This window comes from Megalops cyprinoides, chromosome 4 (genome assembly GCF_013368585.1).
Source record: "Megalops cyprinoides isolate fMegCyp1 chromosome 4, fMegCyp1.pri, whole genome shotgun sequence".
In the NCBI taxonomy this organism is placed as follows: domain Eukaryota; kingdom Metazoa; phylum Chordata; class Actinopteri; order Elopiformes; family Megalopidae; genus Megalops; species Megalops cyprinoides.
Window position 1 is genome coordinate 39,010,127 of NC_050586.1, and position 27,280 is coordinate 39,037,406.

At 43.8% G+C, this 27,280-nt stretch overlaps 1 protein-coding gene across 1 annotated transcript; it reads left to right on the plus strand.

Moving 5' to 3' along the window:
* Positions 1–253: 253 nt before the first annotated feature.
* Positions 254–20,462, plus strand: LOC118776798 (centrosomal protein of 120 kDa). Its single transcript, XM_036527367.1, has 20 exons — positions 254–391; positions 1,444–1,600; positions 1,889–2,003; positions 2,215–2,350; positions 2,762–2,910; positions 3,333–3,530; positions 4,172–4,396; positions 4,608–4,845; positions 5,058–5,247; positions 6,012–6,161; positions 7,299–7,481; positions 8,660–8,756; positions 9,231–9,386; positions 10,058–10,147; positions 10,692–10,784; positions 11,436–11,597; positions 14,637–14,759; positions 15,586–15,684; positions 19,223–19,368; positions 20,167–20,462. Exons 1-20 carry the CDS (start codon positions 343–345, stop codon positions 20,366–20,368), a joined length of 2,958 nt encoding a protein of 985 aa, XP_036383260.1. The 5' UTR covers positions 254–342; the 3' UTR covers positions 20,369–20,462.
* The last annotated feature ends 6,818 nt before the right edge of the window (positions 20,463–27,280 follow it).

The following is a 27,280-nucleotide window of genomic DNA, read 5'->3' on the forward strand; positions in this document are numbered from 1 at the left end:
GTTTTAGGCCTTTGAACATAGACTTCCCGAACAGCAGGGGGCGCACCAGAGGCACACTGCTTATACTTTCGAGAGGATCGTCTTACTACTTCCACTTGATGCTCACCTGCTTCTGTTTTCTTCCGACAGTAACTAGGCGGAAGTCAGCGTTTTAAAATGGGAGGCGGCAAATATCCGTATCAAAGCGGGGTAGACAACGGACACCGGGGTGCTTAGTAACCAAGTTTCGCATTATTGGTACCTTAAGGAAGTACCTTAAAGAACTGAGCGTTTCTGGTTAAGCTGGTGTGACGTGAGGTAAAACTCACGACAAGCGGAGAGCAACAGCACTCATCAGATGCCATGGCCTCTAAATCGGATCAGCTGCTCATCGTAGTCTCCATCCTAGAAGGTACTGTAGCAATCGATGACTGTGGTGTACAATCGTTCATTTTACTCAAATTCTCCAGCTAGGCTAGCTCGATGGTTCACGGTTTCGTATCTTTGCGTGTTTGCTAGATAACGTTAGCTAAAACTATGTTGCAGCACATAAGGATTTGGGAATTCAGCTATTGGTAGCTAAGGATTTCGGGAATTCGGCAAATGATAGCTAACGTTATCGTTAGCTAAATATCCTACCTGGTATGTTTAGAAAACGTTAGACTTGGCTAACGCCAGCTAGCTAGCTAACGTAATTGGGTCTAACTTGCTCGATAGCTTGGCTTGCGAACTCTGTGAATAGTTGTCGAGCCAACTAGCCAGCTAACTAGTTTGATTTGTTTTGCATCATTGGCTGATTTGCTAGCTTGCCTGTACTGGGTAATCTCATTAGACAGTTGGCTTCCTACGTGTACTGCACCATGACTCTGACTCTGACAGCTCCACCAAGGTTTGTATTTAGCTAACGTTAGCTAGGTATCTACCTAGCTAGCTGGCTACAATGGTTTGCTTTGAAAAGACCGGTCCAAACTCTACAGCTAATATAAACGATAACATTAGCAACTAACGTTATTATTATAAGACAAACAGTTATTTCCAGGCTAGTACTAGTAGGTTATATTCATTAATGTTAGATGTTAAATGTAGCCTACCTAACGTTAACGTAGCCAACCAAGTTACCATCTTGGTGTGAACAAGCAACCCAATTAGGCAAGTAGCAAACCACTTAAAGTTACAGTTAACTTATTTTAGCTGCTTAGCTGAGTAATTTTCATTGTCCCAGACAGCAGTTCATTAATTAGTCTGCTTGTCAGGATTATTGCACACTATATCACAGAGTACCTCAGTCATCTCCGGAGATCATTTAGCCAGTGATCAAATTGATTGGTAGCCAAACGGTTATAAAAATCAAGTCTCTCGAGGAGCGCATTTGATCCGAAATACAATTACAGACTTGTAGCCTAGCTTGGCTAATTTACTAGTGGTCTGAAGGTTCAGCTCGGTCACCAGTGCTGTCCTCTCCAGGTCGTCAGTTCCCCAAGAGCTCGCGTCACACGCTGGTGGTGCAGGCGAAGTTCGATGGGGAGCAGCTGGCCACGGACCCAGTGGACCACAGGGACCAGCCTCAGTTCTGCACAGAGCTGGCCTGGGAGCTTGACCGCAAAACCCTCCACCAGCACAGGTCTGTCCCCAAACCTCAAATCTGTTGTGTGGATGTCGCTGCTCCCTCTCACCCACTCACGTTTCTGCGGGGGCATTCCTCTTGGTCCGTGTATATCTGCGACTTGTCAACATTTGGGATCATAATTGATTCTCGCAAATTTAGTGCTTTGATTAGGCTTTCCAGAAATAAGCTTTTGTACTTTATGTCTTGAATTTTCCAACTGATGTGGTGATGTTTTAATGTATTGATGTCAAAATGTGAAATTGGGTCTATGTGTTGAATAAAACCTGTCTCCTTGAACCTCAGACTCCAGCGCACACCAATCAAACTGCAGTGCTATGCAGTGGATTCTGTCACAAAAGCAAGGGAGTCAGTGGGTTACATCGTTCTGGACCTGAGATCTGTTCAGGAAGTCAAACAGGCAAGCACTTATTGCACATTTGAGCAAGGCTAAGCCTTTTTATCTGGTACCATTTATAAATACTTGTCATCCTACATCTGGATGTACTGCTTCACTTTATTTTCCAGATCCTGATTTTGTTATTTGTGAGGTAATTTCTGGTTGTGGCTCCAGATACTTGAGTTCTGGAGTTTGATTCAGTGCCAAAAATGGGTTTATTTGTCCTCAGCAGCCCCCAAAATGGTACCCTTTGCTGAGTAGCAAGTACACCAAGCTGAAGCCAGCCATTTTGATCAACATGGTACTTGAGAACGATACCAAACAGTCACCTGATCAATTCAAGGCCAAAGAGGCTCCGCCGAGACAAGGTGAGTAATTATGCAGTCTGAAGGTGCATTTCTCTGGTAACAAGACGTGTTGAGAGTGCTCTCAAGGGCTTCAGCTTCCCAGCATGCTAGCAGGAAATGACTCACGCTTTGGAAATGAAAGTTAATACACTATTTTACATAACATTACATTCATTTAGCAGGTGCTCTTCTCCAGAGTGACTTCCAGCACAACAAAACAGAGGTGTATCCATTCAAGTTAATACACATGGCAAGTGGCAGGGGTTTCTGATCAGGAGGTTGCAGATTAGTATCTCCAGTGTGGCAATGCTGTTGTACCCTTGTGGCAAATATATCTCAGTTTGCTTCAGTCAATGTCTGTGTGTATCAGTGGGTGAAATTTAACGTTTGCTTGGGCCTGCAGCGTATGAATGTTTCTGTACGCCCTTGCAGGCTCGCCTTTGTTGTCCAACCTGGTGCCAGATAAGCTGGAGGCGGTTCTGAAAGAAGACGAGGGCTATCACCAGATCGGACCGGAGGATCGCTGCGCAGACCCCTTCGTCCTGTCTGTCACTGTGGCGTTCGCCACCAAGCTGGAGCAGGTATGAAGCTTCAGCGTCTGGAGCTGTGCCAGCATTGCGTTAACTTCTGGCGCTATGGCATGGATACATATGCACCTAATTTTATATAAATGGAAAAAATGGGAGGTTTGCAGTTTGCAGAAAGTGGCTTCTCTGAAAGAATTTGTCATATCAGAAAGTAAAATATGCAGTTTAAACCGTTTAGTCTCATCTATGGCTACATTCATTTACTAATTTGTTAACCCATCTGTATGCAGTTTTTTTTTAATCTGTGTTTGGATTTTTTTTTGAATTTTGAAGAATAAGAGAGTATCACAGTTTATATCTAGATTTTGTGGCACCTGCATGTCACTACACAAAAAGAAGCAGCGTAAGGTGTGTAAGAGGACGGCTGAGCTAACTGAGAAATTCTGAAAGGTTATTTGCCATATATCTGAGTGCAGCTGATCCCCAGCACCATGAAGCTCTCGCAAGAAGGGTCCGAGTTCTTCTTCTACTACACTCTCCTGGGGAACGACATCACCAGCGAACCCTTTCACAACCTCATCAGTCCAAACTTCGAGCCGGAGAGGGCCTCGGTGCGGATCCGCAGCAGTGCCAACGTCCTACGGGCCTACCTGAGCCAGCAGCCCGATCTGCAGGTACCGCCCTTAATCACCAGTGTGCACTGAGAGGACTAATGAGCTTCTTAAGTGCTGTATGGGCCAACATTGCTCTCATGATTTTATTGAACCGTGTAGTTCTCATCATATCATGTACACATCTGAGTGTGTTGGATGAACATAGAGTAAGAACAGGAAGAAAATAGTAACAAAGAAAATTAATGACAGGAAAAAGCCATCCAGCCCAGCTAGGCTCATCACTCTACCTGTAGTCTAGAGTGTAGTACCTGTAGTTACCTGAGTGTAACTAGCATTATGTCAGGCCTGGTTGAATCAAAATGTTAAGGATTTCTCTGCTTTACCTACGAATCCCAGTAAGCTTTTCCGAGATACATAGTGGAAAAGCTGTGGCATTGTGGACTTTAACTTTAGTGTGAAGAGTTGCAGCACATAGCACTGATCAGCATGTTGTTCATGGTCCTGCTCTGAGAGTTGATTCCTCAGCCATCAGTGTAATGGTGTTTACACGTTTTGTTAAGCACAGAGGGTTTGTGTCTGAATCTGTGAGTAATTCTCATTTAGTGCCCATTGTGTTTGTAGAGACTTTCTGTCCCATCCCGTCTGTTTAAATGCATGTGCACAAGCTGTGGATTTCACACTCTGTGTGTGCGTGGGCACAGATCCATCTCTGCTGTGGGAACCACTCCCTGGGCAGTGCTGAGATCAGCCTGTCTGGGCTGACAAAGAGCGCGGTGGACCTGGAGAAGCAGCCCGCCACCGTGGAGGGGGCCTTCACCCTGGTGCCTCCCAACCGAGCCAAGCTGAAACTGCCACTCATTCCCCCGGAGTTACAGCCCACTCTGGGAGTGTCTGTGACTCTCAGGAGAGAGGGGGTCAACCCACAGGTACAGAGTCCGGTCCAACCCTCTCAATGTAGAAATTGTTACCTCATCAAGTCTTTTTTTTTTTTTTTTTTAAATCTGTATCGTTATGATGTCGGGATCAAATCAGTCACTAAAAACATGTAAGTTTTTAAGGAATGTAGCATATATTCAGTTGTAACTCCTGCAAACTAGCTGGGTGTGAACTAGACAGTGTCTTCTTTCTTATACATAGTTGGGAAGTCCTGGTCGAGATGCAGATGAGCCTCAAACTCCTGTGAAAAAGGGGATTGTGTCGCCCATCCCGCCCAGATCTCCTCCCCCAGAGCAGAGACCCTCTGTACCAGAGCTCAAAGGGATGTCCCCTGTCCCAGACCGCACCTCTCCAGAACCCTGCCCCGCCAGCCACCACACAGAGAGCGAGGCTGAGAGCCTGCTGGAGGACCCAGGCCAGGCTCAGCCTGTCCCAGCAGGTAGTGGGGCATCACCGACTAAGCATAGTCCCAATACGTTATTCCACCTGATTACTGACTGCAAATGTAATCCATACCATTAAACATCAGCTGAAAAATGTGTACGTCTACTTAGACATATGTACGTTCACAGTTCTGTTCCAGCAGATCCATATATGTACCCAGCCATCAGTTCTTTACTTTGACAAAAGGCGTGATTGCTTTGCTGATAGAGCCAGTTGCAGGCCCCTCAGGTCCAGCCGGTGCTCAGGTCTACATTGAGCCAGAGGCCCCGGTCTCCTCGGTGAGTGTCTCCGCGCCCAAGATTGCCATCCCGTCCTCTGCACACCACTTCTGCTTCTCTATGGACCTCCGGAGCATCCGAGACATGGATGTGGGCTTCCCTGTCCACTGCGTTCTGAGGTACAGAGCAGAGCTCCACCGGAACAGCTATAGTGCTCCCTGCATCAGTTTAACACAGAGTGCTTTACAGTGCAGAATAACATGCAGGAAAAATTATTTTTAAGAAGGTCTGTCGATGGGCAGGAGCCAACAGCAGCGGGGAAAAATTGGCTTTGTTCTGCCAGGGATAGTGGTGGGTAGTTCGTTTCTCTGACACCCTGTGGAGTAATGGGGGAAGTACTTCTCCTCCAACAAGTACCCACATCACTGGTTTACTGTCTCACTCATATTTAAAAAATAGCTGTTGGCTATGTGTAAGTGTATTGGAGGAGTACATCTCGTTTAATTGCTCCTGCATGAGTGTTGCGGTAAGACGAGCTTGTATGTATGATTGGTGATTGCTGAAGAGTATTGCATAAAGGAGGAAAAGAAGGATCTGTGTGGCTAGCTGCACACATTCTGTGTCTTAGGTCAAGCCAGCTGGTTGTAGTACTTTGCTCAAGTGTTGTTTTCAAAACTGTTGTTTGAGCTTTGTAGTCTTACAGCTATAACAAGGAGATTGCAGGCGCAAAACTTTAAAGTGGTTCTGCTCTTGTACCCTTATCTAATGTACTTAGCCTTGTGGATTGCTTGTGGATATTTCCAGCAGTGTAAATGGGTAATATTTTAAAGGTGACCTACAATGGCGGTCAGCAGGTAGGGCATCAGCTATGGGCATCTGCTGATGAAATGCATAATGGAATACAATGCTGTCAGTGGAGTACTGTCACTCTCTCCTGTACCAGGTACTCTTACCAGTTTTTTGGGAGTGCTGCCCCCATCATGACCAATCCCCCAGTTGAAGTCCAGAAGAACATGGAGGTGTTCCTGCCCCAGTCCTACTGCGCCTTCGATTTCGCCGCGCTTCCTCACCAGGTCCAGGACACCTTCCTCAGGTGTGAGGACACTCGTGCGAGCGTGGATGAGATTCAGATACCGCCCTCCCGAACAACGCGTCAACCGTAGGACTTTCTAGGGGGTGACAGTGTGCAAACACGTATCCAATTTGCCAGTTGACACGCACTTCTCAAATATTGTGTCAGCAGCAGGACAGCTTATTCAGGGGTTGCAATGTGTGCGAGCGTGATGACACCCTATTTAATTGTGTGGGAACAATAACAGACACCGCAGGATGTGATGAGGTGTCTGCGGTGCATGTGTGCAAATATTGTGCCAACAGAAAATGAGCTTTCACGGGTGCGATTTTGTGTGCGCGTGTATGACTCCCCAAGTTACACCTTCATAAGCAGGCCTAGTGTGTGAACATTAGAAGCACTTCTGCATCCTGTGTGTAGATTTATGCTTTTCTCAGCACACACGCATCCCAGCTCATTGTTTTGGCACTTGTCCTATCCTGACTATAGCACTGCAACTCTCTTTGCTGGACTCCCTAAACGTGCTTTTTAGTGCCATTTTGGTCTCAACCAGAGTACTGCTGCTCACCCAGCCAAAATACTTGCATGTCACGCCTCTTATCATCTCCTTCCACTGGTTACCAGTTGTAGCCAGAATAAAATACAAATTTCATACTCTAGGGGGCAGCAAGAGGAACTGCAGCCTCTAACCTTCAATCAGTTATCAAACCATGTACCTCTGCCAGACCACTCTGCTCTGCTCTGCCAACTCTGGTCACCTTGTCATCCCTCTCTGAAAGGGCCCAGCTTCATTACGGCTGTTCTTCACTCTGTTCCTCCATTGGTGGAACGAGCTCCTCACTACAGTAATTGCTGAATCACTGACCGTCTTGTGCTGCAGACCGAACACTCATCTGTTCAAACTGCTTCTCGGTTCAGCTAACAACAAAGCTTAAACATTAATGCTATATTCTCAAACACATTTGCTAAATCGTCAAACTTCCTCTCCTCTCATGGCGGTTAACAGAGTATGACATGTTATGGAATGACTCTGTCAGATAGCGGCACTTATGATTTCGTATCGTCTCTGCTCTTAGCGTCTGCTCTAATCTTCTTGCGTGCGCTCTGGATAGGACTGTGCGGCATGTCACGGCGTAAATGTTTTGCTCCGTGTCTCAGGGTGCCCCTGGTGGTGGAGGTGTGGCACAGAGACCCCAGCTCACGAGACGTCCTCCTGGGCACAGTGAGCATCCAGCTCTCCCACCTCCTGGCATCAGAGAAAACCCGCTTCCTGGGACCGACGGGGGAGCAGCACTGGAGGCAGACCTTCTCTGACAGGACACCTGTCATCAAGGCCAGAGGGTAACAGCTTCAGCATTAGACTGCAAACAGAAGCTAATTATGTTTACATTTAATAGCGTGGATCTCCACAATATGTTTTTGACTTGCGTACTTATCTGAGGTACAGGATATGTTTGTCTTTGCATCCTCCCCAACCTGCTAATAGTAGCTGTGTTCTGTTCAAAAATTGATGTTTGCAATTCCTCTCACATTTATTGTCAGTATTTTCCCCGAATTATAAATCTTGAATTGATTTTACCACCAGTCAGGGCTGGAATTTATGATGCATATGATTTTTAGGAGACCATAATGGACAGAATGGAGCCACCATTTGCTTTTAACAGACCCATAATTTGAAATTCAGCTTGGTTAGCTCTGTGAAAAATAAAAATAAAATCACATTAATTTGCACTTTTTATGAACGTTACACCAATTACATTTTAATTTTATCGACTGCTTTTTATGTAATTTCTTTTGAAATGACAAAGTCATGATCAAAAGTAATGACCTCTAATGCACTTCCAGTACGACTTAATTTCTGGAGAAATGTGAATGTTTAGCATAAACACTGAACAAAGCTGAGACTTCCTGCAGATGTGTGGCGTTAATATCACTTAGTGTTGTTTTTCAACGGGGAGGGCTAAGATAAACCCAGCGTAAGTATGTGCATTAACTTCATGAAACAGCCCACAGGTAAAAGACCTGCTGTCAAATATCAAGAAGATTACTACACATACTAAATAAGATATGTATGTAGACCTGTTTTGATTTTTTTGTGTGTCATGAAATGAGTGAATGCGCCACTGTTTTTACTTTTTTGGAATATGATGCATCAATAAGTTGTCAGCCCGCATGCCAAATTAGTGAAGTGTGAAATTGTTGGTGTAAAAATGAGCTGAATGCGCCTGTTGAAATTTGAATGCCTGTAAAAAATCAAATTCACGCACATCAGGTGAATGAAAATGAATGTGATCGTATTACTGAATTTTACTGAAACCGGCACAGAAAGAAAGCGTTCTAGTGGGCACTTATAGAGGTGTAGAGCAGACAGAGGCGACAGGTCTGTCAGACTGCTCTAGCTGAAACCTCCACTAGATGGCGGAGAAGGTGCTATTCTGTGACTTGGTCTGTGTGCCGTAGCTGTGTGTGTGTTCAGTCCTTGTAGCAACTGTGCTGTGTTTCTGTGTCTCATGGTACAGGCCCAGTGAGAAGATTGCTGAGCTGTGCTATGTCACCACCCTGGAGGACCTGGGTTTGGTGAAAGCCCAGGAAATCATCATATCTGAGTCCTCACAGGTACAGCTTGCCAGTGCAAGACTATGTATGCACCTGTACAAAGATACAGCAAGAATGTAGCACCAACTGGGAACGAATCCATTTCAATTCAGTCAACTCATGAAATGAAATTCTATTAATGAATTATAAATTGAAAAGAAGGTTGTTGTGCTTAGAGAAATACAAAGAAGCTGCCTGCAGGTGACTAGGGCCAAGAAAGGAAAATCAGCCATCATTTTCTATTGAGAGTTTTCAGTTGACATTCTGTTCATTTCATGAATCGACCAAACCCGAAATGGAATGGACCTTCATTCGTAATATAACAAGGTGCTGTCTGTTCTGACTGAAATTACATGAATAATGTTTGCTGAGCAAAAAAACAGGTTTCTGTGATTAAATCTGAGGATGTCTTACAAAAATAAGATGATTTTCTAGTGAAGAGGACAGGGGCTAGCATGAAGACGGGGTGTAGGTGACATGTTTTTGTCACGGCAGAATGTCCCTCCGGTGCAGCCGAGGGCGGGGCCCCCTCCCAGGCAACATCCCGATGTTTCGGCTGTCCCCCCCGAGCCCCGCGAGACTCTGGAGTACAAGGCAGCCCTGGAGCTGGAGATGTGGAAGGAGGAGCAGGAAGACCTTTTCGATAACCAGGTGACGTCACGTTCACTCAAAACACGAGCAGAGTCTGTCTCATACATGTAGTGTTTATATATTGCCTTCTCACAGCAAATGTGGAGAGCGTATCGTGAAAATATAGCGAAAAAGTTGGATTATTCGCTAATTTATTTCTTGGATCAATATTTTAAGGCTTATTACTTACCAAAAAATCCTGTTTAAGTTTCCCATCCAGGTTAATAAGAGGTTATGAACCATACATAAACTAACTTACTTGATTGATGCCATTAATTTCCCTTCTGAAAGTAATAATGAATACAGATGTTTTTGTAGTCACAGAAGGGGCTGTAGTATCATACAGCCCTGTGGGGGATGTAGGGTTTGACTGTTAGAGAATGACTTGAATATTGACTTTTAAAAGGGCATTCAATTGCTGTTTTCAATACACCAGAGTATTCTGAATGAGGCCCTTATGAATATGGATTAAGAGATGTCTGTTAGTTCTCTGGCTGCCAGTGGCACAATGAAGGACACTCCCTCCTCTTGGGCGGGACTGACACCGCACACAGCACTCAGACAGGGCGTACTGCAGGGCAGCGCAGAAACCCACAATGCTATTTACTCGCGCGTGAAATGTTAGCCCTTTTGAAGTGATATTTGTGTGGCGTGAATGCTGAGTGGTGTCTCCTTGTGGGGGTTCTCCGCAGCTGAAGCAGAAGGAGCTGAGCCACATGCAGGCCCTGGCGGAGGAGTGGAGGAAGAGGGAGCGGGAGCGAGAGGCGCTGGTCAAGAAGAAGGTGCTTGTCGCTGACCCGCCATTGCGCCCTGCGTAGCAGCCACTCGCCCTCGTCTCAGACACTGCCACTGATCTGAGCTCGCGTGCTAAAAATCCGCCTGGAAGTACAGGCTTTATCAATATAATTTATCAAATTTGTGAGTCATTTCCATTAACGAAGAAAAAACTGGGTATATTCAGAAAATAATGCAGTCAAATAATTTGAAATTATTGCCTGTTGAAGCCATGCTGCATTTTCTCGGGAAATGGAAAAAAGACCCCAGGAAAACAACACTCTTTACCCCCTTTTATTCTTAGCTTTTATTCTTAATTTACTGTCTTTACAGTGTGATAGGTACTGTAAGTACTTTTGCCATAATCTGCTTTAAACTTTACTTTTTAATGTCTCACTACAATGCTCTCTGAGTGCAATTTGTGAAGATCGCTTTAGAAGGTCATTGGCTCCTTCTATCAAGATTAAGCATTAAGTAATAACCTACAGGAGGACATGATCCGGCATATTTAGTTTATTGTCACGTATTAACCTGGGCTGCGATGTGTGACAGGAGATGGAGTACAGCCTTTTAGAGGAGCAGCTTCAGAAAACACTGGCTGACTTGGAGAAGAGGGAGAAGCAGCTTGCACATGCAGAGATGGAGGTGAGTGCACCAAAAGAGACGTGTAAATCAGAGACAGGGCCTACTCCATTTTAATTCAGTCAGTTCAGGAAAAGAATAGACATTCATTGATAATCACGTCTGAGGGAAACTATAAGATGGATCTTTTGTGGTTGTCCTGGACGAGGAATGTTACCGCTTGGAGTTTCGCTAGAACACACAATAAACATGTCTTAAAAGCAGTCATGGGATATGTGCTTCATTAATGATATTTATCTTAAATCAATTTACTGAGTTGCATCTCGGCTCTGGTTTGGTTGAATTTGTAAATTTCTTGCCTGCTGAATGGTTAACATACAAAGGGTGTGCACTGAATCTAATGCCTGCTCCAGGTACATGCACAAGCATGTGCACTTACTTCCAAAAGCCAAAGCAGGAAATAAACTCAACTGTGTGAACAGTCATTGTGAAGTCACTTGCATGAAGACAGCAACTGTCACACGCATTTAAATAGAATCCCAGTCAATATACAAATGCAGGTTTGAAGGAGAGGAAAATTGGTGGACCAACAAATAAGGGTTTGAAGGCTTTGAGTCAGAGCTAGGTTTCCTGGTTGTGTGGCAGTGTGTGGGTGCGTTTAGGCTGAGGGCTAAGGGAACGATCGGGCGCATTTTGTCCCCCCCTGTCCCGCAGACGCAGCGGCTGCAGCGGGAAATGCGGGCCGAGCACGAGTTCGCCATGCGGGAGCTGCAGGACAGCGGCCGCCGGCTCCGCGAGGACTGCGCTCACCAGGTGGAGCTGGAGAGGTCAAAGGTCAGGCAGCTGGAGGAGGAGCGAGCGAGGCAGCAACAGCAGGTAGGTGGCAGGGGGGCGTGGTAGCACCGGCCGCGTGCTGCAGCCGTGGGGGGGGTAACGTGGTGACATTCACTTTGGGGTCAGCGATGCGTGCCAACCCTTTGTTGCTCCAAGGACCCCTTTGTGAAGGTGGGTCTGAGTCTCTTGCCTACACAAACGGCTCCACAGGGGCCTCCTCCAGACAGAATAAAAGAAAAATGTATGTATCCTACTGGTCCCCTGCACAGTCCCACCCTGAAAGGAAATCAAATCAGATCGACTTCACATCACCATCTGTGGTGGTTTGGGCTCAGAATACCAGTGTCGAGTTACATGTTACATTAACTCATACAGTTGCTACTATTGGCTTGCATCTTATTAGCCATAGCGGTCTAGCTAGTGTCCTATTTGTAAAATATACACAGTCCCCAGCTGCTTATTTGTTCAAATATTAACATGCCAAAACCCATAGCTGGATTGTGGGGGGTGGACTGAAAATGGCCCAGCTAGCTATCTCCGTCTACATTATTTATTAGTTTATTTTAAACTGAGCTATAAATTGCACAGTGGAAAATAAGCAAAGACTCAGTTAAAAACAAACTGAAGTATTGGCTAAGTACAGGACTTCTTTCTTTGTACATTTTGTGAATTACAGCCAAATATAACAAGCTATACACAAAAACAACACCAAGCTAACATAACCATATCAGAACAAAACATTGTCCCATGCTTCTACCAGCATCACCTACTATTTCATATCACTCTCACATACACATCCCTCCCTGTTTTTTATTTGAATTGATTCCCTGAGTGAAGGATCTATAGTTAACTGGACTATCTGCAGACAGCTATCTGAACATAGTATTGAGACTGCATGCAGTGTGTATGTATTTGACCTAACCTTTCTCTTGAGGAGTAAACCTTTTTTTTGTTATTGCTCTCAGGAGCATGGCCTCAACCTCTAGTTTTACTCCTACAACACCAGATTTCTAGAACGAAACACAAGAACCCCAGTGAAACCAAAGTCCGCTTTTTAACTGGAGCAAATCCCTACGCAGGAAGCACTGGCTTCCTTTTCCAACATGTGCTGCTTTCACCTGTGCTACTTTGAAGCGATAGTTTGAACAGGACTTCATGCTGCGCTGCTTAAACTGGCCATCTGCCACCACACTGTATGGCAGCAAAACGGGACCCGGCCCAAGCCTTTGAGTCTCTTAATGAACTGCTTTCTCTCAGTTTTACGTGTGCATGTGTGACCGTGAAATACACTGCAGGTATAAAATAAAAGAAAACGGCCTCTAGCAGTAGCCGCAATTAGCCTCTCCCTTCTCTTGCCTTTTTCTCCCCGGGAGCTATTCGTTCAGGCTTTTTCACGGGAAAGAAAGAAAGTGCCCTGCGTCTCCACCCGGCTCCCCGGCCCCTCCATCCCGACAGCCCCACTTAGTGAAATAGCTCTGTCTGCCGTCTCGTTTTCCCAGAAAACATCTGGACACCCCGGCTATAACAAATCAAGCAAAGTAGGTTTCTGACACGCGGCGAGAAGGCGGCCCTGAGAAAGCCGCAGCCAGTCTGCCACGCGGCCCTACATCTTGTCTCCCCACGTCAGGAATGTGTAAACATGCATTTGTCCTGCGCTGGCACACCAGAACCCCGTTTATCAGCCCAGAATCCCCCTGTTTGGACACTCCCCTCCAGCGCAGAATACCAGGCATTGTGAACCAGGTTTTCTGTGGCATCTGCTTTGTGTCAGAGGACGGACGGGAGATCTCTAGTTAGGCTGCAGTCTCGCAACAAATCCTCTGTAGCTGAGACGGGTATTTAGGTTCTTTCTCATTGTTTTTAGTGTATTATTGGTAGGTATGCCTTTTGGTTTACAAACGAGCAACAAAGTGATACAGTGACAGTGGAGCGAACTGAACAGCACTGCTTCCTTTGACAGAGAGCAGCATGTATGTGTGTGCTTACCCTTGAATTTATTTCTTGTAGCACTGCCAGTGATGCATTTAAAGCTGGCTCAAACCCTATTTTAAATGTCAAACTGAAGACCCACATTCCTTATACTGTATTTTTAGTTGTACCTTTTTGTTTTATCAGGTGCATTTCTTCAGAGTTCACAGATAAATACATTTCTGTCAGGGAGGTAATTGGCAATAATTGTCTTTGTGAACCCCATTGTGGGCAGTGCTACCATATTCTGTCAGTCACTGCCAACCAATCAATCAGTGGTTGATATGAACCAATGAAATGATCAAACTCTGCAACCTGGACTGGTCCAAATTGGTGTCATTGATGACATATGAAAATTTCACCCATTCTGGGGATCGAGAAGCTAGGGCTGTCGCGATAACCGCAATATTGCAGTACCGCAGTATTGACAAGCCAAACCGCAGGGGATGGCAAGCAACTGCACAACCGCACGTGCGCCCGAGAAACCAATTTGGTTGAGCAAAAAAAAAAATATATATATTAAAATAGTTCCTAGTGCGCAAGAGAAACTTTGATACATTTTTTTTTCTCATGTCCCCCAGTTATTTTTGCTCATGTCCCTTTAGGGGCTCTGTTGATTTGCTCTTTTCTGCATTTTCGTTTGACAATTTATATCTAGCCTAGGCTATAGGCTAGGCTTAATCCTTTTTTTTTCATAAAGGCGAAAAGGCGTGTAGCCTAGCTTTCGTTCTTATTGCACCTCATTGCCCTTCTGTGTTCTGTAACACATATATACCAAATACCGTACGATTTCCAATAATAGCCGAGTCTCCAAAAAATGCAGGTCTCTTTTAATTGCTGGTATGTGCGTCTCTCAGTGAAATGTCTGCCTCAAATAAACGCCAGGGAAAATTATATTTATTTTTTGTGACTATAAAAAGAAAGAGCTGTGGGTTAAAATTCTTACAGCAGTCCTGTTTATTTTTTGTGGCTAAAAAACGGAATAACACAAATAATTTTTTACATTATGCTAAATGAGGTCATTTTAGTGAATTCAATTTGCCTTATGCTTGTTCATATGCTGTTCATCTTAAGTTAAATTGATGTGAATTCCATTCTTTTCTTTTGTGTTAGGTTCTGGAGGCAGAGAACAAGTACAAGCAGCTGGAGAAGGAATTCCAGCAGTTCCGTGAGCAGCAGAACACGCGGCCCGAGATCCGGCTGCAGTCCGAGATCAACCTGCTGACTCTGGAGAAGGTGAGGGCCCCCATCCGGTACCGGGCTTTGCTTGCAGGGTACCGTGTCTCATGCTAAAATAAAAATTAAGAAGAATCCAATAAAGTAGTTGAGTTAAACTGGTCTAACCTACCAAAATGTATAAAGAAATTGTTAGTTTTTTTTTTTTCCTTTTTTTAATTTTAATTAAATGTGGATTGATTCTAGAATTGGTGGGAAATTATTTGTCGTTTTCATAAAAGGCTGATGTTTAGGAGACACTTTGCTGAGTTTTATGCGAGGTAAAGCGCATTTCACTCTGCCTGCTATCAGCTCAACACTTAAGTACACATTCTTCTCCCAGTTATACACACTTTCCCACTGTCATTATTTTGCATAATGCAGCAAGGCGGTCATGGCACTGTTTTTCTGAGCAGTTCCGATAACTCTGGTGGAGCAAACGCATCTTCTGCACCGCATAAGTTTTCACCCCGGAGCTGACAGGATGTTGTAACTCCGAAGCAGAGCTGAGTGATTCAGGACGGGCTCAGGGGTTGTGGGATTATGAGTAATACCCGGAAGAAAAACTCCTTGCATGTCTGACTAAATATAGACACATTTCCAAATTGACCTCGCCAAGTGCTCTTCGTGTTCGTATGTGAGTAACTAAGTAACAGGGTCATATTTTAAGAAAAGAAAATGTTCATCTGCCATAATATTTGTCTAACTTGACATTGATTGAAACCATATTTTTTCTCGCAGCGGATCAAGCCTCTCTGATCCAGACGCGTGTGTATATATAATCTTTCAAGAAATGTTTGTAATGGGCTAATGTTGTTCCTCTTTGATTTACCGCCCTTAATTTAAGGTGGAACTTGAAAGAAAGCTGGAATCCACAACAAAGTCAAAGCTTCATTACAAGCAGCAGTGGGGACGCGCCTTAAAAGAGCTTGCCAGATTTAAACAGGTATGCCATTAAATTTTGAAAATGCCTGCCTCATTTTGGCAGTTGGGTCCTTTGCCTCTAAGCAAAAGACTTTGATGGTATTTCACACATACACAAGATCAAAACACGTTCTGCCTTATCTCTTCAGTCAGTGGTGTGGCTTGGTGTTAGATTATTTATTTGCCAGATGTTCTTATCCAGAATGACTTACAAGACCATCATGGCAAGATATGTGAAGTTCCTGCCACAAGAGCCGCAAGAACTACGGCATGGTGCTGAATAGCAATTAAGACCTCTGGTTAAGCATCAAGATAAAAACATAGCTACATGATATAGACAAAGAACAGCACATGTTTGGTCTACACATAGTGTTTGATATTGATCAAAGCATTGATAAAAGCAACATTATCATAGTATAGATATATTGGTCTTCTATAAGAGCAGTATTATAGCACATCTGTACTTACATCAGGGGAAAGTGTTCGTGAGGGGGCTAGGACACAGGATTAATACGACTGTGTCTCCTTGTGGACTGTACAATACAGTTCATTGAATGATAAAATGTATACATAATAAAAATCTGAGTCTGAAGGTATCACTTTACTAAATATAGAACACTGTGTTTTTCCATTAATTCTGCCACTAACTCCTGCGAATATCCACAGTGTTCTTTTCATGTTGTCCATGTACGCAAATAAGTTAGAAACTGTTTGTATACCTGGATGGCAGAAGTGAAGCCTAAATTTTCCTTGATTGTCACGGTGTTCATCAGTGCTGTTTAAACAAGGAGAGCCCGTTAAAAACGAGGCACAGGGCCTTGAAAAGCAGGGCAGCTTCTCACAGTGAACCCGCAGAGGGACTGACACCAGTGTAAACAGACTCAACTCGGCAAGGCTTATCAAGCCGTGTTAATAACTGTTAAAGACAAGAGCCAGCTGGAAAATCTGAGCTGCTCTTTTTTTTTTTAAAAAAAAAAAAAAAACCTAAGTGCCAGATATGTTAAAAAAAACACAAGTTGATTTATGTTGTACTAAGGGTTTCATAACGTCATGTGAAATGGGCCTATAAATCATGTCTGTATTATACGAAGCATTAGGCCAAGCGTTAACCATTTAAATGTCACATTCGGTCGTCGGAGGCCTAAAAATAGCAAAAGCGGTGCCTCTGCTGTGATCACCGGGCATAATGTATCTAGCTTATGCTTTGCGTTTGTCAGGTTCTCCTTAAAGTACTGATATTTGTATAACGAATCACAACACGGCCTAATTGATGGCTGCGTGTGTAATAACTGATTGCAGGTGGCAAGTGCCATAAATATTCACGATTGGGGGGGGGGGGGGAGGGAAATCTCCCTGTCAGATTCAAAGTGTTATTAATGTCCCCAAACTTCTGACAAAAGAAAAAGAATGTGAATTCCAGTCCTTTCTGAAAACAGCCCATACCATCCTCTTAACCTCATGCACATTCCTGTCTCTCTAAGCATATCTTATCTCCTGGCTCCTAATACACCAGATAGGGCCAACTGATTAATTTCAGGCCAAACATGTCTGCTGCTTTTTTTTTTTCCCCCTGCTCCCTCTCAGAATGCTCTGGTATTTTTGTGTCAGTATGAGAGCTGGAAAACTGGGGCTGTGAAATCCCCCAGGTGCTTGTCCTACCCTGTCAGTGCAGTTATTTCCAGAAAACTGTAGTTGAGTTGTGTCTGGCCGGCTTCCCTGACTCCGGTCAATCCCCGGTCTGACCCCCCGGTCGTGGGCCACAGGGAGTGGAGGTCATTTACTGGTCACTCAGCCCCTTGTTGGAGCCCCTCCCCCTCTCCTTGAAGAGAGCCAAACTGCAGAAATGTTTCCAATGAAAGGCTGGCTGCTATCACAGAATGTGTCAAAGGACTGTGGGGGGGCCACACACCTAGCCAGGCAGAAACTCCCCCCACGCCAAACCTCTGGAAATACTTAGTGTACTCGTCAACTACCGGTAGCCAGGGAAACACAGTACCCAAGAGGCCTAAATATCCCAGAGTTAATCGTTTCAGTGTTTTGTTTCCTCACATTTTTAGTAATTAGCACATGTTTGCCAGAGGTTATATTTGTTTTCTTTTATGTTCTTTTCCAACAAACACATTTTGTGTTATTTATGTTAACTGAAAGCACAGGTTTATTTCTGTGTTCCAAGTCAATCCAGCAACAGAAACTGGGCAGGGGTGTACTGTTCTGTGGCGGGGCTCTCTCGCAGCACAAGTTCATTTGTGATAGAGATTATTTGCATCCTGGTGCACTTTCAAAGCAGCTTTTTTTTTTTTCTCCAGTCTGGGTTTGTTCATTTTACTTCGCTGTAGACCAGGAAAATTCAATAGAACTTGAATTCATTTCTAAAGGAATTCCGATTTGTTTGTATAGTCTAGTTTCTGTAGTCGGCAAAAATTCTATTAGTTTCGCAATACACCTTTTCAGCTGTGCTCGGTTCACTTCCCATTTACCTGTGGCACAAATCACCCAGAGCATATACAGGTATAAAGAAGAGTACACACACCCAATGTGGTGTCTTTCTGGTTGTGCTGTGTGCTACTTACTGCTTTCCCCAGTGAGCCTCAGGGTATGTGGAGAATGCTGAAAATAGGGTAAACCGCCATCTGTGGAGGACAGTGTCTTGTTGGAAGCAACTCACAAGTGATATCTGGAGAACACAAGGTGAAGTCAAATACGGCTGTTGTTTCAGCTTGATGCCCTTTTTGAGCGGTTTGTTTCCAGCTGAACCCCAAATGTGCCGGTTTTCGCACCGCACACGTTTTTCGCAGGCCAAAATCGAGGACGGAGAAATGGTCCGAGACCACCCCTCTCTAGTGATCTTGGCTTGACTGTTTTAACGCACGCTCGGGTGCGATTACATCACTGTCAGAGGTTTCACATGTGACCCCAAATGAACCAAGCCGCATCTCTATTTGAATTGAGAAGCCAAATGTACTGGGTGTGAAAGAGCCCTTAGAGAAATAGGATGCCCAGCTTCAAAGGTGGTGCTGGCTGACCAAAAAGTGGTCCGCCCAACCAAATGTCTGGTGTTTTCGTTTCACAGTCTTGTGTCGCAGTCAGTATTCAAGAAGGTCATGTCATCAGTCATCCCAGCCTTTAGCTCATAAAGACCTCAAAGGTGCACTGTGCATGCTTTTAACTTTTACTGTAAAGTAAAGATTTGTCTTGAGAGGTACTTGAGGTACTTACCTGTGTGCTGTTGTGGTCACTTCCTGTTGAACTGTATTGACCTCGGTCCTAGGTTAACTAGCAAAAACGGTGCACCCTGGAGAATGACACGACTCACTGTTTTCTCTGTTTGGTCTAAGGGAACACGAATGGCTCCCAGTGGTGATGTGTTCTGTTTTCTCCACGTAGGAAAGAGTAGGAGAACACAGTGGCTCGCAATGATGATGCCTTCCATTTTTGCCATGTCAAAGAAAGCAGGAGAACACGGTGGCTCGCAGTGATGATGCATTCTGTTTCTGGCATGTCGGAGGGGTCAGGAGGGCGCAGTGGATCACAGCGATAATGTTTCATTTTTGTTGTATCAGAGAGAGCAGGAGAATGCCCTGATGCGTCTGAAGAAACAGCAGCAGGAGCTCGAGCATATGAGGCTTCGCTACCTGGCGGCCGAGGAGAAGGAGGCCGTCAAAACCGACAAGCAGGAGCTGGAGGACATCAGGAACGAGCTTAACAGGTACTAGCTTCCAGTGGTGTGGTGCAATGGGTAGGAACTGGGTTTGTAGCCCAGAGGAGCTGGTTTGACTCCCAGTGCTGTTGTACCTTTGAGCCAGGTATTAACACAAACTGCTTCAGCAAATATACAGCTATAGACAGGGATATGCAAGATCTCCAAGTGGCTCTGGATACAGGCATTAGCACTGCAAATAAGGTAAGGTTTTACAGCTCAGTCGTTAAGCAAGCTTTACATTGACAGTTACTGCAGACAAAGCTACTGTTAATGTGGTATTTATAACGTGGGGCTGGAGCAAAAATCAAAGTGAGCTTAGAGCTGAGTGCTGAGACAAAATAGTCTTAGAGCGTGGATTTACAGACAAAGCGACCACATGGCATACGTAAACAGACTTAGTGCGTGTTTACTTAACATCAGGTCAATAGAAGTTTATTTGTTGAGAGTGACTGACTGCTGTTAAGTGTTTTAAACCCAGTGAAATCTGGTTACCATCCTAGAGGCCTGCATTCAGCCAAACTATGTCCTTGACTTTGCCTCACAATTAAATGCCAATGTTACTGTTTTTCCAGTTTTTTAAATTTGCTTCAGTGATGACTGCACTCGCTAAACTGAGAGGTCAGCACTTTACAATTGCATTTAATCGTGAGTTAAAAGCAGAAGTTGATCGAATCCAGGCCAGTGTAACCGTATGTAATTTGAGAGCACAGGTATTGTTCCCGACGGTGAAAAAGGGTATTTCCAGTCCCGCTGCGCGTGGGTTTAGCCTCTGCTCGGGTGATGAGCGGTGCCTTCTGCCTCCAGGCTGAAGCAGCAGGAGGAGAAGAGGCCGGTGAAGGACGCCCCGGGCGTCCCTCTGAGCGAGAGCGCCGACGAGCACCTGAGCCGTCTGCTGGAGGAGAGGGACACGCTGCTGCGGACGGGCGTGTACACCCACGAGGACCGCATCATCGCCGAGCTGAACCGGCAGATCCAGGAGGCCATGTCCCACCGAGCGGCCCACTGACACCACGCTCGTCACACCCCCCCCGCGGCGGTGCCGTCACGTCAGACCGCTCGCAGCCGAAGCCAGCTGCAGCCACAGCTACTCGCTGTCTAGGACCAACACCACCTGTGTATATTCTGTATAAATGTTTTGAATGTATGGTTTTGTATAGATAGTTTATCTTCAGTGTGTGTGTGTGTTTTAATTTAAATATAAACTAGCAGAAATTAAGTAAATTTTAAGTTATTCATACAGGGTTCAAGAAAATGTATTATTCAGCTCTGTGATATTGTGCATTATTTATTCAGTGCCTACAATGTGTGCTTTGTAGAGGTGGGTCTGGTGCAAGGTAAGCTTCAGAGATAGGCTTCACCCAAAATTATGACTGCACATCATTGGTGACTTGTGTAGTCAGTTCAGTGAAATTTGGTACATGAGCAGCTGTTCTTGTAAAGAGATATTGGCTATACTCTTCTGCACATAGTGTTTGAGCATGTGGACAATATCGTCATTTAGGTATTATGCTGAGCTTCAGAGTTGCGAATGTTGAAGTGGTAGACATCATTAATCATAAAAATTTGGGTGGGGTTTGATTCTGGAACTAACTTCCTCTGCATCTGAACAGGTATCCACTGGACGATACACAGTATTGTATGCTCTGAGCAGTGTTTTTTGTAATCACCAGATGGCGCTCTTACATTACAAAAGGTTGCATCTCAAATAACTCTTCTGGTTCTACTGTTGTGTATGTTGTGAAGAGAAATGCAAACATTGACATGACATTTAGCTATATTTTCCATCAGCTGAAAACGTACATCATCGAATTTGTATGGATTTTGTACCTAATAAATTTATTTTTGCGGAAGATCCATTTTTTTACTTTAACAGTGCTTTTACTTCCAGTACACATTCAGTTCAGCTAGCACATCAGTGGTCATTCAACAAACACATAAACTGACTACAAGTACTTATGGGAAAATGCAGTAACATGCTTACTATAGTGGGTAAATGATATGCACGTGATACTGCAGCTGCAGTTTACAGTGTTCTATATATCAGTGGGTCAATTCCCTCTCAATTCAGTCAATACCGGGAATGAAATGAAATTCAATTCATGAACAGAAAACAGATGATTTTCAATTCATAAACTGAACTTCAGTTCATTTCTTGAATTGACTGAATTGAAACCGTATTGAGCCCAGCTCTGCTGTAAATGTGTGTCCATTTGAAAGTTGATTTTTGAGCAAGATTGAATATAATCGAAAGCCCTGATTGAAGTGGATGTCTGACAGATGGTTCGGCCTGAAGCAGTAACGATGTGCAATGATACTGAGAAGCTGGGGATGAGGAGCCCAGAGTTCAGAGAAGGTGCAGTTTGAGGGAGCGTGGGGCGCCCGAGACAGAATGGAGAAGCGCTGTTTAGTGCAACCCGGGGGGACACCGCAGAGGAACAACAGTCTGAAAGAAAATCTGCTCGGCCATAAATCACAAAACAAACCCAAGGCATTTTAGTGTGGCCCAGTGAGACAATAGACGCTGTATCTATACCGGGTAAATAAAAAATAAAACATGAACAACATTTCCCCTACAATGCTCTGACACTCGCATGAAAGGAAGTTTGCCAATGAACATTAAACAAATCTGAGGAGTTTCTGTCCCTTTTTTTCCCCCTCTTTTTTCGTTCTCGGGCAAAAAGGAAGTCATCAATGTGCTTTAGGGAAAGGTTGAATCAACTGTAATTCTTCAAGAAATCGGATGGATCTGTTTGTGAAAGGCCTGCTCAATGACTCATCTCAATCCAGCTAAAATGCCCCATATCGATCGGAGGGAGAGCTGGCTATTGTGTCAAGTCCCCGGACTGAAGGGACTTTGGTAAGACGGATTACATTCCAAAACCGAGCCCAGACACTTAGGACGTGTCAGAGAGCTGTGCAGAAAGCAGCAAAACCACCAAAATGATAATTGCCACTCCATTCAAAGTGACAAGAGTGAACACCCGCAGATGCACTGTATGTTGTATGTCATGTATTTCCCATGGTATTTGTCATGCTTAAAATGTTATTGTAAGGAGAAAATTGCCTTAAATTAAGAAGTTTCTTGGAAGGTTTAGTGCACTTAATGGCTATGCATTTCAAATTATTTTAACTGGTTCCCTTCCTTATGTTGTGTCTCTCGCCCAGTTAGGTATTATAATTTTCCAGTGCTTTTGATATTTAGTTCATTGCCTTGCCTGAAAATGTCGGAGTCCTATATAATGAACCTGTCATCATGACCATTTCGTGCAGGAATGCATGCTGGGCAGTAAAGTCAAACTGAGTCTCAATGATATGCACATTGCATCTTAAGTAGATAATAATGATTTATCATTTTTTGTTTGAAGATTTGTTTTATGGACTTTTTATATTCCACTCAAAATAAATAAATAATAATAACAATAAAAAAGGAACAATAACAAGCATGACATGACTGATAACTAATCTTTTAAAAGCAGGCTGATGTTGCAAATTATGTTGCGGTGTATTAGCAAAGCACGTGAGGTCACTTAAAAAAGATGCCAGCCTGTTATGTCAATGTGAGACAGAAACATTTAAGTCAGTAGGTAAGTCGCAATCAGCAGTTAGGTCATGATATGGGTTAAATGTAACTCACTGACTGGGGAGAGATACAAGGATTGTTCTCCTTCCACACTGTTTTACCTTCTGAGAAAGGCCCATTGACATACATAACCCTTTTAGAGATTAATTTACAGTGCATGAACATTTAGCCATTTGGCAGACACTCTTATTCAGCAAGACTTACAAAAGTGAATTTGATAGGGTTAGGCAATTAGCTGCACGGACACTAAAACATTAGTGCCGTAATAAATGGAATATTGTTTATGTATTATACCACTGTAATTCTCTGCTGTAGTTTTGTAACCTCTTGATCCTTAATTTTTGCCTTTGGATAGATCTTTGGATTATATGCATACTAGTTAAAAAGAAAACTGAGTCTCCTGATGAAGACCCTATATTGTTCAGATATAGTGAAAACAAAATCAGGAGGTATACCACAGAATCTTGCATGGCAGGGACAACCAGACAGACATTTTATTTATTAATGTAATGTAATGTAACTAGTGGCAGGACTGTCCAGATGGACATGGAACAGGTTGGAAATAAACATGTACATGTACAAACATAAGCCTTATTATGATAATGTATGTTTTTTTTCATTTTACACTAATGTGTGTGTGTTTTTTTTTTGTCAGTAATCACTTTGCTAACGAGCTGTTGCTACCTGCTCACCCCACATGCGGCGGGGTGAACAGGTTTCTGTTGACACGTACTTTCACCGGCATCATGGTGCTTTTGTGTGGTCACATGGCGAGCAAGCTGTGTTGATATCTCCGCCCGCGAGGACAATGGGGTACACTCTCTCCGTACACAGCTCATCAATCTCGCAGCCGGGGAGGAGGGGCCGGATTCCTGGGGCGGGTTATCAGGCGGAGAGGAGCGCACCGGGGGCCTGGCGGAGCCCGCTGTCTGCGGAGAGCCCCGCGTTCTCAGATAGCACCGCACGGCCCGCTCAGACTCCCGTCCTCGCCCCGCGGGCCGGCGCCCCCCGCACTCACAAGGACGGCCCGTCAGCGACGGCTCACACGGCTGATACGGGCGCGCGCTATCGGCGTATCGGCCCCGTCACTCACGCCGGCCTCTGCCGTGTGATTTATGCCTGTCCGGGCCCCGATAACCACCCCCGGTGTTCTGTGCACAGCGCGGCGCTTTGAGAGCTGCCCCTTCTGTTACATGCGCGCGTCAATGACCCCCTAAGTACCTCGAGTGCAACATATGTGCGTCTCCCTTTCAACCTGCCCTGTAATGTGGAGAGACTGCGCATCGAGAGTGTTAGCAAGAGACCCCTGACTGAGAAGTGATGTGTGTGAGTCTAGAATATTGGAGAAGAACCCCTGAACCTTACCACCACACAGAGCCACCAATTAGTAAGATCACTGGTATTATACTGTACTGCACATTATAGAAAAATCAGTTTGTATGTTGCACACTGCTTCCTGTAATCTTCAGCTAGTTTAATGCCATAAAAACCCTTGAAACCCACTGTCTTGCTGCCATAGAAGTTTATTGTTTTTGTTTTACGTACGTTTACGTATTTTTAAAGAGCTATGTATCATTGTCCAGGTATCCTGTTTAAATCTGCTCTCACTTATGTACTCTATCACTTCTGTCAAAGAGATAATGTTCAACCTTTAATACAATAACTTCCTTGGTTTACTTCAGCAGAAAACACTAGATGTTATCAATATTTTTCTCTTCTCAGCATTGTTGAGCAAAACAGTGGTGGCTTCATAAGGGTCTGGACACAAGTTGTGGGGGTCACACAGTTGGAGGAAAACTGCTGTTGTACACTTCCTCCCTCACCAGAACTGACAAATCTCTCTCTTTGTCTCGCACACTATGTAGCGTTTTGCATGCATTCCACTTAATAGCCATTCAAATGGGCTGCAGAATGTAGAAAGAACTGTGCGCCACTCCGGGTGAGGAGTTCTGCCAAGCAAATAATAATAACAAAAAAACACGCTCAAGAGTAAAATATCTTCTGCTTTAGACACATTTGTCATGTTAATAAACTGAGGTTGTAATTTAACAAGGGCAAGCCAGAACTTACATTTCTCACAGACATTTTACCCTGCATTATATGTTTCCAATTAGCTCCTTATGAAGAAGTTAGAAAAACTCCAGCTTGATCACTAATTGCTTTTGAAAGTGTGACCCCTGTCTGCTTAATATTTTCCCTAGCAGGAAATTCCACAAAAAGCAAGCCGCTGTAGTCCTAAACCCCAGGGCCATTTCACATGTATGTTTTCAAAATAATAATTTTCATCTGATCATTTGTTTAGCCTCTGGGCGAAACCGCATTTCGCAGGTCCGCGTTCCCATGGCAAAGTATCGTGATTGATGTCAGAAATTTTAACAGTATTTGTTTAACAAATTTGTATAACTCCCCAGAGAATAATTAACTTAAATCACTCAAAAGGCTGGCAATTTTGTTTTCATTATCTCTACATTTGACTGCTCTCTAAGCACTTGAAGAAAATTGGTAAATATTTTGCACTTTGAGTTCAAGGTGAAGTTCTAATAGTTTTTAAAAACAATCTGGGAATGGAATGTGTATTGTCAGCAGGAATAAAAATTATCTGTAGAAGGAGAGCTGATGGTTACATAAATATAGATGTTCGTACATGACTCCTAGTAACAATTACATTTAAAACTCATACAAATATTTCACAAAAAGCTCTGCAAAGACAAACAGCAGTCTGTTTTCAATGCTATAAATCACCCAACTCAAAATGGATAATGCATAAAATTGCAACAAGAGCCAAGGTTTTGTTTGTCTATGAGCACACCCTTAAATACTTTATCAATAACATAATCTCTGCAAATCTTACTGGTCAATTAAATCCAACCACAATTTTCTTTTGGTGTCAATCGAAGGTAAACAATTGTTTAAGACCAAAAAAGCGACCCTTCCTTGTGTTTGGTTTTGAAAGTTGAGGTCAAGCCACATTTGTTCTGGGTTTTAATGGCTGCTTAGTCTAAAAAGTTGAGACACTGTAGTTGCAAGAACAAGCCTTTCCATGCACCCAGTTCAGCCACTTGCCAGCCAGTCTTTTTGTCTGGGATGCAGATGACTTGGTCCCTGGCAGAAGTAATACTGGTGCCAACCTCTCGTTTGCTTTCAAGGCGTTAACATGTCTGACATTCCACGTTCATCTCCACCAGTGCTTTGCTATATAGCTGTGGTTATTTTTTTCCAGTACTTTTAAATGCAATACATGCCATTGTACTGAAGACAGAAGAATGTAATGTTCTGTCGCGGAACTATTATATTATTTATTATATTAGGACAAACATATTCACGGAGCAGAGTCTTACTATAAGTAGCCAAACAAAACAATGTTTTGCCAAATAAAGCTAATATAAGCATTTAAGTATTTTTTATTCACTTTATCTGATGGGCACAGACATAAATTATGTAACTGAAAAACACATTTGTAAGGTACACTTGAGGCGAAGAGGTTGGGCAGAGTAGGTTTTTCGCGGCCCAAACAGTCTTCTGAGCGACGATGTGGAAAGGTTTATCGAACTGGCCGCCCTGAATCTTTTTAATTTCATAATTTCAGCAAGGGCCGGGGAAGAAAAAAGAGATGGTGTTTGAAAGGTGCGTACTTATGGACTAATAAATCAGAGAGCCGGCGAGTGGGCTCGCTGAGTTCATGTTCCCCGGGTCAGATCTATAACCCCTCGACAGCTGCCCAAGCAGAAGAAAACAGAGGAGCCAGGGGACGTGACCTTACACACAGACACCACAGGGGCCAGAGGCAGAGAGCAAACCCTGCCGGGGCACTGATACATCACCGCCTCAAAAGATGGATTTTAAGCCTTTCAAGAAAAAAAGCCTCTGCCTTGGTGTGGAACCAGCGCAGGTTTCACAAGGCCCATCAGACCCCCGGTTTTGGAAATGGACACACAATAACAAAGAACCCAAACACTGAGATCTAACTTTGCTTTTAGGAAGATGGTATGGTATAAATGAATAGATTGCATAATAGTTTGTATAAACTTTTTTTACACCCAAGCAAAGGAAATTTGAGTATTCATTGATTGCTATTCTGAGTTACATGGAAGACAGGTTAATACGTATTATGCCTGTTTTTTTTTGCATAATAAAGATGTGATTTCAGTTGCATTTTTTTTTTTTGATTAGTCTGACAGAGACAGTAATGCTTCATAATTAGGGAACAATAATAACTGGTGATGAAAAATCCATATTTAAAAATGAATTAAATAAATATATGAAGATATGGTTCTAATGCTAATGACAACAACCAACTTAAATCTGATTAATTCTTTCATCAGAAAAATTACCAGTGTA

What these genes read in the sequence shown, in the direction of transcription:
- LOC118776798 (XM_036527367.1), top strand. Translation starts at nt 343, where the DNA reads ATGGCCTCTAAATCGGATCAGCTGCTCATCGTAGTCTCCATCCTAGAA. An exon ending in AAAACCCTCCACCAGCACAG is followed by an intron (nt 1,601 to 1,888) that starts GTCTGTCCCCAA and finishes CTTGAACCTCAG; the next exon opens with ACTCCAGCGCACACCAATCA. An exon ending in GCCAGCAGCCCGATCTGCAG is followed by an intron (nt 3,531 to 4,171) that starts GTACCGCCCTTA and finishes GCGTGGGCACAG; the next exon opens with ATCCATCTCTGCTGTGGGAA.